The sequence below is a fragment of the Lampris incognitus genome, chromosome 10, assembly GCF_029633865.1.
Source record: "Lampris incognitus isolate fLamInc1 chromosome 10, fLamInc1.hap2, whole genome shotgun sequence".
NCBI lineage: Eukaryota > Metazoa > Chordata > Actinopteri > Lampriformes > Lampridae > Lampris > Lampris incognitus.
This window is the reverse complement of record NC_079220.1, coordinates 49,382,581-49,396,828: the sequence shown is the minus strand read 5'-3', so window position 1 is coordinate 49,396,828 and position 14,248 is coordinate 49,382,581. Positions and strand designations below refer to the sequence as shown.

At 51.2% G+C, this 14,248-nt stretch overlaps 1 protein-coding gene across 1 annotated transcript in view; it reads left to right on the top strand.

The window, feature by feature from the left end:
* The first annotated feature begins 11,678 nt into the window (after positions 1 to 11,678).
* Positions 11,679 to 14,248, top strand: part of sdk2a (sidekick cell adhesion molecule 2a) — a 69,095-nt gene continuing 66,525 nt past the window's right edge. The window contains exons 1-2 of the mRNA XM_056287915.1: positions 11,679 to 11,758; positions 13,288 to 13,394. Of these exons, the coding sequence (XP_056143890.1) occupies positions 11,679 to 11,758; positions 13,288 to 13,394 (187 nt within the window). The remainder of the gene's footprint in view (positions 11,759 to 13,287; positions 13,395 to 14,248) is intronic.

Here is a 14,248-nt window from a genome sequence, read left to right as displayed (position 1 = left end):
ATCTACTCGCTGTTGCTTTCTCTTTTTTCTTTCCCAGATAATGTGAATTAGATCGCAAAAAAGATCAACTGGAAATTTGTACCTGTTTTCTCCCCCTCCCACCGCCTCTCCCCCTTCTCTCCCTTGTGTTAAGATGAAACGGGATGAGGTTGGACGGAGACTGTGGTATGCCGGGGAAAACAGTACTGCGTGTGCGGTGGTGTCTACCTCCTGGAAAGTAATACCATGATGTCAGTCGCACGAGCTCCAAAGCGCAGTACAGCCTGAATGGTTACCCCGTTTACCCTCCCCCCCACCGCCTCCCTTACGTGCTCATCCAAATCTGACTTCCCTTAAGGTACCCAGAATCACTATGCAATTTGACTTCCCTTAAGGCCAAAAGTCTTAAGGTCATCCCAGACGAATTTGTGGACAGAATCATTTCTCTCTCTCTCATCGGGCGTCCGGGTGGTGTGGCGGTCTATTCCGTTGCCTAACAACACGGGGATCACAGGTTCGAATCCCCGTGTTACCTCTCTGGCTTGGTCGGGCGTCCCTACAGACACAATTGGCCGAGTCTCCGGGTGGGAAGCCGGATGTGGGTATGTGTCCTGGTCGCTGTGCTAGTGCCTCTGTTTGGTCGGGGCGCCTGTTCGGGGGGGAGGGGGAACTGGGGGGAGTAGCGTGATCCTCCCACGCGCTACATCCCCCTGGCAAAACTCCTCACTGTGAGGTGAAAAGAAGCAGCTGGCGACTCCACATGTATTGGAGGAGACATGTGGTAGTCTGCAGCCCTCCCTGGACTGGCAGAGGGGGTGGAGCAGCGACCGGGACAGCTCGGAAGAGTGGGGTAATTGGGCGGATAACATTGGGGAGAATAAGGGGGAAGAAAATCCATCCATCCGTCCATTATCCGAACTGCTTATCCTGCTCTCGGGGTCGTGGGGATGCTGGAGCCTATCCCAGCAGTCATTGGGCGGCAGGCCGCCAGGCCATCACACAGAGCTGACACACACACACACACACACATTCATACCTAGGGGCATTTTAGTATGGCCGATTCACCTGACCTACATGTCTTTGGACTGTGGTAGGAAACCCACACAGACACTGGGAGAACATGCAAACTCCACACAGAGGACGACCCGGGATGACCCCCAAGGTTGGATTACCTGGGTTCAAACTCAGGACCTTCTTGCTGTGAGGTGACTGCACTAACCACTGCACCACTGTGCCGCCCGGGGTAAAAAAAAAAAATCATTTCTCCTCAAGAGAAAGATTCAGCTTCCTTGGGTTGTTCAGCGTGACGGGGCTCAGGAAAGAAAATATGGGCCATCATCATGTAGTGTGGCAGATCCTGCAACGAGATCATCAGTGGCAATGACACCATCCATGAGTGACCAACGGGAGCAAATAGGAGAAAACGACGACATCTGTGGACAAAAAAACATATCGAATGGGTCCATAGCCTCATTTTTTTTTTTTAGGTTATTCAAGGCAAAAATTGTCATCAAAAGAACTGCAAAGGGCACGGTCGACTCGCAGTCAGTCGACGTAGGCCGTAACCTTGCCGTTCAAACACAATTGCACAATATGATAGTAGTCTGTCAGTTCGTACAGTCTTGACAGGGAGGATGTATGAATTATATTACCTTTTTCCTATCATACAATGTGGCATACAAATAACCTATAACATGGCCGCCGCCGTACAGTCTGTAGGGGCCTTAAGGCAAGAAAAGTGAGTTTGTCCTGTGTACAGAGGCTTCCGGCACGGACCTCTCAGATTCTACATTGATCGATGCCACAAGGCTCCAGAAGAGCGCTCTCGATAGGCCCCCTAAGACGTATATTTTATGTGAATGATACTTGGCAGTCCCGGCTTTGCCTCACGCGGAGCTATGGCTATCCTCTTTGCGATGAACCCTATAACGTGCATAAATCTCTCTGCAGTTGTTTGACTGCAGTTTCTCTGCATCGCGGACGCCGCTAAGTGGAGGCTCGAGGCTGCGGAGGGCGTGCAGCCGTGGACGTGGGTGGGTGAGGTCTCGTTAATTGACACTGGGCCTTGTGCCTTGCGCTCCTCTGCGTGCCGTGTTCCATGCGAGGATCCAGACTCGCTAATTAAGCTCCTGGATATCACAGACGTGTCCCCGGGCACATCACTATAGGCTGCCGGTGGGTGACTCAGAAACAGAGCGCCGTGTGAAGGGGGAGGGGGGATTCATGGAAAGTTGCAGAGAGACAAGAGAGCCGGAGAGACGTTTCACCTGAGAGCCGGGGGGAGACAGGGGGGACCCGGCAAATAAGCGCGAGAAAAAGATGACAGCGGATAAGCGAGCTGGGGGAGAGATGTAGATAGTCAGAGAGGGGGAGGGGGAGGGGGGGAGAGAGGTATTTTATTTGGGAGAGATCAGACTGCCATGGGAGACGGGCTGCGAGAGTGTAAGGAGAGAAAAACTGTATTTTTTGAAGGGAGATGAGAGAGGGAAAGAGAGCGTTAAGGCAGATGGGGGAGAGGGGGAGTGTGTGTGTGAGAGAGAGAGAGAGAGAGACTGCTCCCGACAGGCAGAGCCAACAGCAGTAGAGAGGAAGAGTAGTAGAGAGGAAGACTAGTAGAGAGGAAGAGGGAGACAGCAGAGGAGCGCTGTGGCACATGGAGAAGAAATACAGGGGCTTTTATTTGTGCATATTTTGGTTGTGTGTGTGTGTGTGTGTGTGTGTGTGTGTGTTGCCTGCCGGGGCCCGGGTCCAGATAATTCAATCTGGTGACCATTGACTGGCCTCCCGCTCGGTCTTCACTCCTAATTAAATTTCAGTTTGTTGGCTTGGATGCTGCTGCTTCTAATTGTGTTGCTCTCTCTCTCTCTCTCTCTCTCTCTCTCTCTCTCTCTCTCTCTCTCTCTCTCTCTCTCTCTCTCTCTCTCTCGCTCTCTCTCTCTCTCGCTCTCTCGCTCGCTCTCTCTCTCCCCCCCCCCACACACACACGTACAGCCCGCAGGATCTCAGACACGTCACCGCGCTACATTACACCTCACTTAATCACATCAATTACACATCAATTAACCCGTGCGGAGCCGCTTGCACAGCTGGGCATTGGTTCTCCATCAGCGCCAACCTGAGGAATTATTCAACCACATCTAAGCCAAGTCACCGTCAAAGGAAAGGGAAACACTCCTCCCTGCTTCTCCCCCTCAGCGGGGCAGGCCAGGAAGGTGGGAGCGGCTTTCACAACACGACACTTGGCCCGTGAAGTCTCTATTGCCCCAACATGGACGCCAGAGGGTCTTGTACAGTACATAGACGTTCTCCATGGCCGGGGAAACAAGATTTAGGGGCCATAAACACGGGAGTGGTGGAAAGACGGCGAGGCTTTGATGGGCGGGAGCTGCGGCACAGCATGCAGATGCCGATCCACGGGCCATTACTCTGAATGAATGGAAGACGACTTGGGGTTGGGGGGGGGGGGTTGGGGTTGGGTGGGTGGGGTAGTGAGAAGAGAGGCTCTTCATCTCCCAGCCCTGTCTTTCAGTCCTGGCTTGCTTGTTTGGCTTGTGCTGTAATGGGCCACTTCACCTTGCTGCCTGGTGGTGGAGGGCAACCCCCTTCCTCTCCTCGTTTCCCCACGCCCCCCCCCCCCCCCCGCCGCCCCAGTCTTTTCTCATACCTCTCCATCATTTCTCTTTCTCTTACTTTACATCCCTTTCTCACCATCTCTTTCCTCGTCCCTCCCTCTCTCTCTCGCGCTTTCACTTTCTCTTTCGATCTCTCTCTCCCTGTTCCTCAATCCCTCCCTCCATCCTTTTGTACTCTGCGGCTCACCCGGGTGATGGGGTGTAAATCTGCAGGGGGCCTGTTGTCACGGTGACAGCAGGTGGTGACAGAGTGACAGATCAGCGTGACCTTCGGGGGGATGATGTTTCATGGGCAGGAAGGTGTGAATGTGTGTGTGTGTGTTTGTGTGTGTGTGTGTGTGTGTGTGTGTGTGTGTGTGTGTGTGTGTGTGTGTGTTTGTGTGCACGTTTTCATATCGTGGCTATGTACATATCATGTATAGACACGTGTATGTTGTGCATTAATTTGTTTGTATGTTAGACCATACATGTCGTCCTCAAACTGCGAGAGCATCAGGGAAAATGCAGTGTGTGTGTGTGTGGGTGTGGGTGGGTGGGTGGGTGGGTGTCCGCACGCTGCGCCCGTGTGTTTGCGTATGCGAGGTGTTTCTCCTGTTAAAAAGCTTTTACGGCTCCCCCACCAATCCCACTCCCCTTCTTACTGTCCAATTACTGGGCCAAGGTCACTGCCATGACTGTTGCGTAACCCCCATCTGAGACGCTTGCCGTGACCCGTCTTGCATGTTAAAGTCCGATTGGAAAGACTAAACGACGGCTCTAAATTTTCCCAGGTGTCACAAGGCGGTACAAGGCAAGCCTGGAGATTGTAGATAGAGTGCTGGGAGCCGTGTGTGTGTGTGTGTGTGTGTGTGTGTGTGTGTGTGTGTGTGTGTGTGTGTGTGTGAAAAGGAGACAGGAAGTTCAAAAGAGATGGTAGAGAGAGCAAGGGAGAGAGGAAGAGAGAGAGAGAGGATGGAGAATACAGTCAGCTACAACGGCAAACAGACATGAAATGTCAGGAGAGGTAGTAGGATGTAGTAGCACAGGGTCGAACACAGGTGCTGGAGGATTTAACAGGGGGCAAGACATGTTCCCCCGCTCTCTCGGTGGAGTGGAGCAGAGGAAGGGCAGCGGACCACAAAATAAACACGAGAGAGAATGTATGACAAACGCTAAAACATGAACACCTCCAGTCTGAGTGCATGCCAGCGTGATGCAGAAGCACAATGCACCAAGGTTTAGGAAACCAGGCTGGTGCTGGTTGCCTTTGTCTCGAAGCCATTAAAATTCTGTGTACGTGGCAGGGGAGTAGGCTGGAGCCACGCCACCCATTCAACTTCAGCTGGGAGGTTAGTATAAGGTGTTTTTCTATTTATTTTTTTATCTGCAATGAATGGGCAATAGTGGCTCTGCCTTGTTCACCGGCGATGCTGCTTTGCATAGCAGCCGCATTAAAAGCACTCTTGGTTTGCCCTGTTGCCTCTTTGGGTGTAGCCTGTGTCTGCTGGTCTTCTTTGGTTGGCTTTAGTCCACTGCCCGTCGTGCTGCAGGATATGTGGGTCCGGAAGGACTGCCCTTGAGCTTTCCATCTGGGTTGAGTTCTTTCAGTGGGCACTGCCAGCCAGGTATATATACATCTCTGCCCACCACGCTCACTGCTGCCCCTTCTTTCATTACCTTGAGTAAAATCTCTCTCAGTCCAGCATCCTCCCTCCCGGCTCCGTCTCTCCTGGGAAAGATGTCAGCATTACCTTGACACGGTGCAGTTCAGTGCAGCCACCCAGGCAAGGGGAGCCAGTCAGATGGAAACACGTCCCCCCCAGTCCTGGACTTGAGAACACACTCCCATCTGTGTGTGTGTGTGTGTACACGTGTGTACACCTGTGTACATGTGTGCACATTTCGCTATATTTGTGAAGTCTGACCCTTGACAGCCCACCTTTCTTCTTTTATATATATATATATATATATATATATATATATATAGCAAGAGTGTATGTTTGTATGTTCACTTAAAACTCCAGAAATACCCATTGTGGAACAAAAAGAAAGGTATCTTTGGAATCAGCACTTTCCAGGGATTGCACAGTTCAAAAAATGTTTCAAAAAACAACTAAAAATGTTCTATTTATTTGCAAAATTGAGTTTACTTTTTGGCAATTTGCAGTGGCGGCAGCGGATTTGCGGCGATTAATACAAACATTGGCAAAGAAGCTTGATGAATGGATTGGAAATTATGACATTTGATAATTTTTGTTAATAACATTCGTTTATTCGACATTCGTTTATCACATGTATCATATCAAAAATTATCCTATGTTTCATCATCGATTACATCGTAAAGATCAGATGGTGTTTGTTGTTTTGGTGAGAACATTTTCCCCGGGCAAGGCGGGGTACCTCTGCTAGTGTGCGTATAAACTCGGTTTGTGGGGAGATTTTGGCCAGTCCTAACTACTTCAAGGGGCTACTTTAGAGTTTGGACTTGTGTTAAGGGTCAAGGTAAGAATTAGACAATCTCTGTCCGTGCAGTACAATGTTATCAAAAACATTTTAGAGATAAACGAGGAAGAGCTGAAAAGAATTGTGTGTCACTGGAAATTGTTGTATGAACATTTTGTCCTCTGTATGGAATTTCCACTACCATTTCGTTATTTTCACCAATCACCTATCAAGTATAAGAGCAGACAAATAACTTGACATCAATGAAATTATTTGATTATTGATATATTTTATCATGAGTGGCACAGTGGTTAGCACCGTCGCCTCACAGCAAGGAGGTCCTGGGTTCGAGCCCCAGGGTAGTCCAACCTTGGGGGTCGTCCGGGGTCGTCCCCTGTGTGGAGTTTGCATGTTCTCCCCATGTCTGCATGGGTTTTCTCCCACAGTCCAAAGACATGTAGGTCAGGTGAATCAGCCGTACTAAATTGTCCCTAGGTGTGAATGTGTGTGTGTGTGTCGGCCCTGTGATGGCCTGGTGGCCTTTCCAGTGTGTCTCCCCGCCTGCCGCCCAATGGACTGCTGGGATAGGCTCCAGCATCCCCGCAACCCTGAGAGCAGGATAAGCGGTTTGGATAATGCATGGGTGGAAATTTTTGAAAACGTGGTGCTGGAAACAGATTTTACATCAGAATCAGAATACTTTATTCATCACCGAGGGCAAATGTGAGCATCGTCATTACATATTGCATTTTTCTTTTTCCAATTTGTTGACCTTTCCATTCAGCTTTTCTGAGTCACTCCTTCAAACTTCACTCAATACCTGGATGCAACATGACAACACACACACACACACACACACACACACACACATACACAGAGAGAACCTCATCCTCCAGCAGAGCGATAAACTCACACAAACGTGTTCCTCATCCAGTCCACACACCCACAACACCCAAAGCTGTGTCAGAGATGTGTGACCGCAGCACCCGAATGAAGCGATCAAAGGCGTGAAGGCGAAGAGGAAGACGAGAATAGGGGTCAGAACCGGGGTACTCTGCGGGAAAGTCATTAGCGCCAAGGAAACCCAGCATGTTGTGATCGAGGTCCAGGGGAAGGCGCTATCTCTATCCTCTTCAGAAGTAATGTAGCCAGCAACCTTTGAGGTCAGGGGCTGCTGAGGATATATAAAAAGTCCGAGAGGAGAGGATGAGTTGAATTATGCGCTGCTCGAAAAGCTTTCTTTTGGATTAAACAGCCGGGGGTAGTGAGGGAAATTATTTACCTCCAGCAACTACACCTGCCGGATGTTGTTGAGCAGTGCTCTTCCTCCCTCTCTCGACATGAGTCTGCGTCATGACATCATGTGCTTTCATGCAGTGTTTTTTTTTTTCTCCCAATCTGCCCAATTACCCCACTCTTCCGAGCCGTCCCGGTCGCTGCTCCGCCCTCTATGCCGATCCGGGGTGGTGGGGGGGTGGGCTGTGGACTACCACATGCCTCCTCCGACCAGCCACTTCTTTTCACCTGACAGTGAGGAGTTTCACCAGGGGGGACATAGCACGTGGGAGGATCACGCTATTCCCCCCAGTCCCCCCACCCACCCCCGAACAGGTGCCCCAACCGACCAGAGGAGGCACTAGTGCAGCGACCGGGACACATACCCACATCCGGCTCCCCACCCGCGGACGCGGCCAATTGTGTCTGTAACACGGGGATTCGATCCGGCGATCCCCGTGTTGGTAGGCAATGGAATAGACCGCCGCGCTACCCAGACGTGATTGACATGCAGTGTTTACCCGCTGGCTGTCGGTGCTGAGCTTTGTGGGTCTTTTGAGCGAGTTGCTGACGTGCGTTGCATGAACAGCTTTCTCACAGGTACACCTAATGGCATGCCTTTCTCTCGGCGGCGCTTCCAATTTTCACTTCTACAGTTGCACATTGGCAACCGGGTTGTGTGCATTCGCCTCGTCAGAGTCGATCAATATGTCAGCCCAGGTTGGGTATCTGGCGGTCCCTAATGGTGACTTGTCGACAGGACTGCATTGGTAAGTGCACATAGCCACCAGGCCCCCGAACTGTCTGGCGGCGAGTGGAGGTGTGGCGAGGAAAGGTCCGGTTTTTTCTGTGTGAGCGTTCGGCGATAAGTGGGTTCGGGCTTGTCAGTGTGTGTGTGTGTGTGTGTGTGTGTGTGTGTGTGTGTGTGTGTGTGTGTGTGTGTGTGTGTGTGTGTGTGTGTGTGTGTGTGTGTGTGTGTGTGTGTGTGTGCGCGCGCTGTACTGTATGTGTATGATGAGTGGATGTGGATGCATTTACTGTCAGGATGGAATTACAGCAAAACCACTGCTCCAGCCCTGACCGCCTGGGGAAAATCGGGGCGACTGCTTCCCTTTTCACTCAGACAGGGATCAGTTTCAGGGGCCCGCCGGGTCTGACTGTGTTTGCGTTGGAGAACTTCTCGCAGAAGTGGCAGAGAGTACAGATTAGGCAGGTACTGGACCGTGGCCTGCCTGCCACTGCTGCTGTTACCACGTGGGACAAGATAGAAGAGTTTATTTTAGCAACACAAAGTGATAATACGGCTACCGTTTGTTGAGTGGGCCCTTGAATGCATGCTGTGCTTGTGAGGGATGCAGAGGAATGATATGGGAGGATGTTTGAGGGATGGTGTGTGTGGGGGGGGCGGGGGGGCATCCGGGTAGCGTAGCGGTCTATTCCGTTGCCTACCAACACGGGGCTCGTCGGTTCGAATCCCCGTGTTACCTCCGGCTTGGTCGGGCGTCCTTACGGACACATTTGGTCGTGTCTGCGGGTGGGAAGCCAGATGTGGGTATGTGTCCTGGTCACTGCCCTGGCGCCTCCTCTGGTCAGTCGGGGCACCTGTTCGGGGGGGGAGGGGGAACTGGGGGGGAATAGCGTGATCCTCTCACACACTACGTCCCCCCCTGGTGAAACTCCTCACTGTCAGGTGAAAAGAAGCGGCTGGCGAATCCACATGTATCGGAGGAGGCATGTGGTAGTCTGCAGCCTTCCCCGGATCGGCAGAGTGGGGTGGAGCAGCGGCCGGGACGGCTCAGAAGAGTGGGGTAATTGGCCAGTTACAATTGGGGAGAAAAAGGGGAGGGGGAGTGTTAGTGTGTGTCTGTGCACAAGCCCAGGCATACATGGGTGGAGTGTATATGTGCACACTCATGTCATAGTGCTTTCTAAGGACATATCCACACTCATGATTGTGTGGGCAAATGGCTGTGTGTGTGCGTGTGTGAGTGCGCATGTGCATATGTATATTTTGTAACACTTTCTATGAAGCTTGCATCTGTAACGCTCTATAACGCCCTATAAGCATCTATAACGCCCTATAAGCATCTATAATGCCCTATAAGTATCTATTGCATCTATGACGCCCATACTTCCCTATAATGTGTGTTTATTTTTCACTTTTTCTGCACTTGCACTCGTATTTGCATGGCTGAGTGTCTGCAACAGGAAAGTGCTGAGGTGTTTTTAATGACCATTTCAGTCAGGCCCAGTTTTCTATACTCTCCTGTTTGTTCCGTGGAGCGCCCCCTACATTCACCTGGATCCTCTGCACTACGCCACCCTCATTATTTTCCACCGTAGCTCTCCGGTGTGACTACGGTTGCTCTGGTCGGGAGTCAGCCGGTGCAGACAGAGCAGGTGTCAGGGAGCAGGCGTGGTCGGGGCCGGAGCGGCTTACTGCATCTATTAATACAGACTGTAATTAGACCGCCGCAAACATCGGCGCGATCGGCTCGGTGTCGCCGATGGGCGTGAAGTCAGACAGATCAATAGGTCCGATCATGGCTTTCTCATCAGCTCAAATGAAAGCACTTTGTCCCCCCGAACCCAGCTCCAGGCCCCTGCGTGTCACCTTCTGAGGCGTCCTGCCGCTGTGCCGGCTGTGTGCGACGTTGCAGACCCGGCCTGTATAATCTGCCTGCATTAAAGAAGCATAAAGATAAATGGAGGTGGGCACGGAGCATAGCTCATCCTGTCAGGGAAGGGGCCAGGGCCGGGGAACACCGCCCTGCCTCCCGACTCCATGTTGTCCTTCCTCCTCACTCTTCCCTTCTAGTTCCGCTAATCTGTCTGACTATTTTTCTTCCCTTTGTGTTGTTTCCGGTTTTTTTTTGTGGTCTTATTCGCTCATCGAGCCTCTCTCTCTCTCTCTCTCTCTCTCTCTCTCTCTCTCTCTCTCTCTCTCGCTCGCTCGCCCTCCTCGCCGTTTCTCGCTCCCTCTCCCTCGTATTTGTCATTGGAACGACAGAAGTGTTCGTTTTGTCTTCTTCCGCAGCATGAGTTGCTTTTCTGCCTCTTCGGCAGCGCATTTGAATTTCAGATGAAAAGGCGAGTTGCTTTTGCTCGCCACACTTTGCGAGGCGTTCCGAGAGGCTTTTCTGTTGACCTTCGACTTCTCCCATCGGCGCCGAGGAAAAATGGAAACGCTTCTCTCTGAGCCCGCGTCTGCTGTGAATCACTGCATTTGCTTTAGCTAAATTCTAAAACAAGCAACTGACCTCGCACCCCCCACACCCCCCACCCCCCACACACCACACACACACGTTAATTTGGGTCACTTTTGGAGGACATTACATTGACTTGCATTCATTCTCCAGCTCTTAACAGTAACCATCAGAACTATGTACCTAACCTTTTTTTTTTGGACCCCCCCCCCCTTTTCTCTTCAGTTGTATCCGGCTAATTACCCCACTCTTCCGAAACCGTCCCGATCTCTGCTGCACCCCCTCTGCCGATCCGGGGGAGGGCTGCAGACTCCCACATGCCTCCTCCCTCCTATACATGTGGAGTCGCCAGCCGCTTCTTTTCACCTGACGGTGAGGAGTTTCGCCAGGGGGACGTAGCACGTGGGAGGATCATGCTATTCCCTCCCCCTCCCCCCCGAACAGATGCCCCGACCAACCACAGGAGGCGCTAGTGCAGTGACCAGGACACATACCCACATCCGGCTTCCCACCCACAGACACGGCCAATTGTGTCTGTAGGGATGCCTGACCAAGCCGGAGGTAACACGGGGATTCGAACCAGCGAGCCCCGTGTTGTTAGGCAACAGAATAGACTGCTACGCCAGTATATCTAACCTGAACGTAACCCTAACCCAAACCTAACCTTAGCCACTTTTTTTTTTTGGTTTGGGTATATGTGTTAGTTTGAATATGTGTGTTCTTGTAGTGTTTTTGTCTGTGTGTTGCACTGCTGTGGGCCGGGGGAAACGGCATTTCGTTTCACTTCCTGTGCGCAAGTACATGAGGTGAACTGTGTTCCTGAACTGTGTTCCTGTAAAAGTGTTCCTGATTCCTGACTCAAAAATCAGCTTTTTCCCGACTTAGGACACGGCTTTTGTCCCCCAATTGTACAAGTCACCCCCAATTAACTGGTCTTTTCTGAAATGTGTCCCCGAAACTAAGTTAAGTCAGGAATACACATACACACACACACTCACTTTGTCGTTTCATTGTCTCTGTTTCTCCCCCCCCCCCCCCGCCTCTCTCTACCTGCCTCCTTGTCTCTCTTCCTCCCCCTGCAGTGGACGATGTCCCGCCTTACTTCAAAATGGAGCCTGTTCAGACCCAAGTGCACCTGGAGGGGAACCGCCTGGTCCTGACCTGCATGGCAGAGGGCAGCTGGCCGCTGGAATTCAAATGGATTTACAATGGGACCGAGCTGACACGCTTCTCCCTGGAGTACAGGTGGGGCAAAACAGCCAGAAGCTACTTAACCGGGCCACTCTCCATCCATCATCTATCATTAGCCTAGCACACAAAGTCTCAGCGCCATTTCAGATGTAACAGATAACTCGGCTGCTTGTTTCTATTCATGCTCCGAACTCATTTTTATGGATTTATTCAGAAGAACTGGCTCCACGTCTCCCCCTCGAGACGCAGCATCTCATGTTGGGGGAATTGTTGATTTTATTGTGATTTGTATCTCGCACTGTATTCGGTATGCTCAGATGGTTGTGAACAGATGCTCTCTTGATGTTTGCGTCACACGTTCCGCGTATTCTTCCACGATGACATTTTGATTGCCCCGCAATCGTGTTCACTTTTTGTGTAGAGGACGTGTGTTATGTTTTCCATGTTGGCCCTTATCTTTTAAACAGCGCCTGCCTGGCGAACGCTATCAATTCCGTTGCTTTGAGATCTGATCTTGCCCGTTGAGACCACATGACAGTCACGGCTTGTGTTTCCAGCAGACGCTCTCAAGCGCTAGTTGCTTATTTCTGGTTGGCTAATACGACCGCCGCCGCCAGTGACACCAATATCACTTGAACTCCCATCCCCGTGACCCCTCAACATGCACACATATGCAGTTGCACGCACAAACACCGAATCCGTCTTTCTTTCCTCGCTTTCTCTTGCGTCCCCCCCCCCTTTGCTCTCTCTCTCTCTCTCTCTCCATCCCCCCCTCCTCTTTTCCTTGTCTATCCTCAGCAGTTAGTTGGCTGTGCTCTCACGTGGCTTAGTCTCCTGGTCTGCCTCGCAGACCAGCCTCCTGCTTATTATTCTCCACCAGCCCTGATCAAAGAGGCAAACTGGAATCCATTTAACCAAGGAATCAGTGCTCCCCGCATAGCAATGCAGGGGGAATGTGGCAGGGCCCAACTCCCAACTTTCTAAATGGCTTTATTAGGGCGGCCAATTAAAGGGGACTGGAGCGCCTGGGTTTATCAGGGCATGATTTCACACACGTCATTTAACATGAATCCACATCATGTGGGGGGGGGGGTTGACTTATGACCGGCCAGGACTGACACACAAGATGGGACACGGGTGTACAATTTGAAGCTCTTTGCTAATGACAGAGGGACAACAATAGGGCTTTTTGTATCCCGCCGCTTGGGGGCCATAACCGTCTGTACTGAACGCTCCATGGCCCGACTGTGAATGAAATTCATCTTTCTTCGTGCGATGTCCCCTGTCCGCCATCGCGTCACGCAGATTTAGGGACCGAGCCTTTCTTATTCCTAGGTTGCGCCTGGCACTTAGAACGTTAGTCAAGTGGAATTCCATTCACGCCGGCTTTCAGGTGTCCACTTAAACATTACGATTCATTTAGCATCTTGAGTAGAGGGGGATAAAAGCAGTGAAATGACAGATTGTCCCTGTCTGTCACGCTGATGATGACTAATGGCAGGTTGTGTTGTGTTGTATTTTGTGACGATTGTGTGTGTGTGTGTGTGTGTGTGTGTGTGTGTGTGTGTGTGTGTTCTCATTAGGTACCTGATTCCTTCTCTGGACCGCTCACATGCCGGTCACTATCGTTGCATCGTCAGGAACCGGGTGGGTGCTATAATGCAGTGCAGCACCGAAGTGCAAGTTGCCTGTAAGTATGGCTTTCTTCCCCAAGTCTCCCTCACATTGAAGCATTGTTCGAGGACAATGCTGCTGTTGTGAGAGAGTATGTCATGTCTTCAGGTGAGTTAGCTAGCTACGTTTCCATCATCTTGCTTTTATGCAAATTTGCAGTTACCGAATGGGAAACGCTGAATGGAAATGTAAAAAATTCATGAAGAATTCCTAGATGTTACAAAAAACAGAAATTCACAATCACAATTCCTCCTTTTTTCCTTTTTTGATTCCCCCCCCCCTTTTTCTCCCCAATTGTACTTGGCCAATTACCCCACTCTTCCGAGCCGCCCCGATCGCTGCTCCACCCCCTCTGCCAATCCCGGGAGGGCTGCAGACTACCACATGCCTCCTACGATACATATGGAGTCGCCAGCCGATTCTTTTCACCTGACAGTGAGGAGTTTCGCCAGGGGGGACATAGCGTGTGGGAGGATCACTCTATTCCCCCCAGTTCCCCCTGAACAGGTGCCCCGACCAACCAGAGGAGGCGCTAGTGCAGCGAACAGGACACACACTCACATCCGGCTTCCCACCCGCAGACACGGCCGATTGTGTCTGTAGGGACGCCTGACCAAGCCGGAGGTAACATTGGGATTCGAACCGGCGGTCCCCATGTTGGTAGGCAACGGAATAGACCGCCACGCCACCCAGATGCCCCCTATGTCAGTTTTAAAATGATCTATTTCTCTACCCTGGTTGTTAACACTTGTTAGTTGTTGTGCTGGCAGCTGTTGCTGAGCAACCTTTATTGGCGCTGTTTTTATGACAATGTTTTATCGCACCCTGGACAAAGGAAAGCTGTTTATTTGCACAACAGTAGTTGATGGA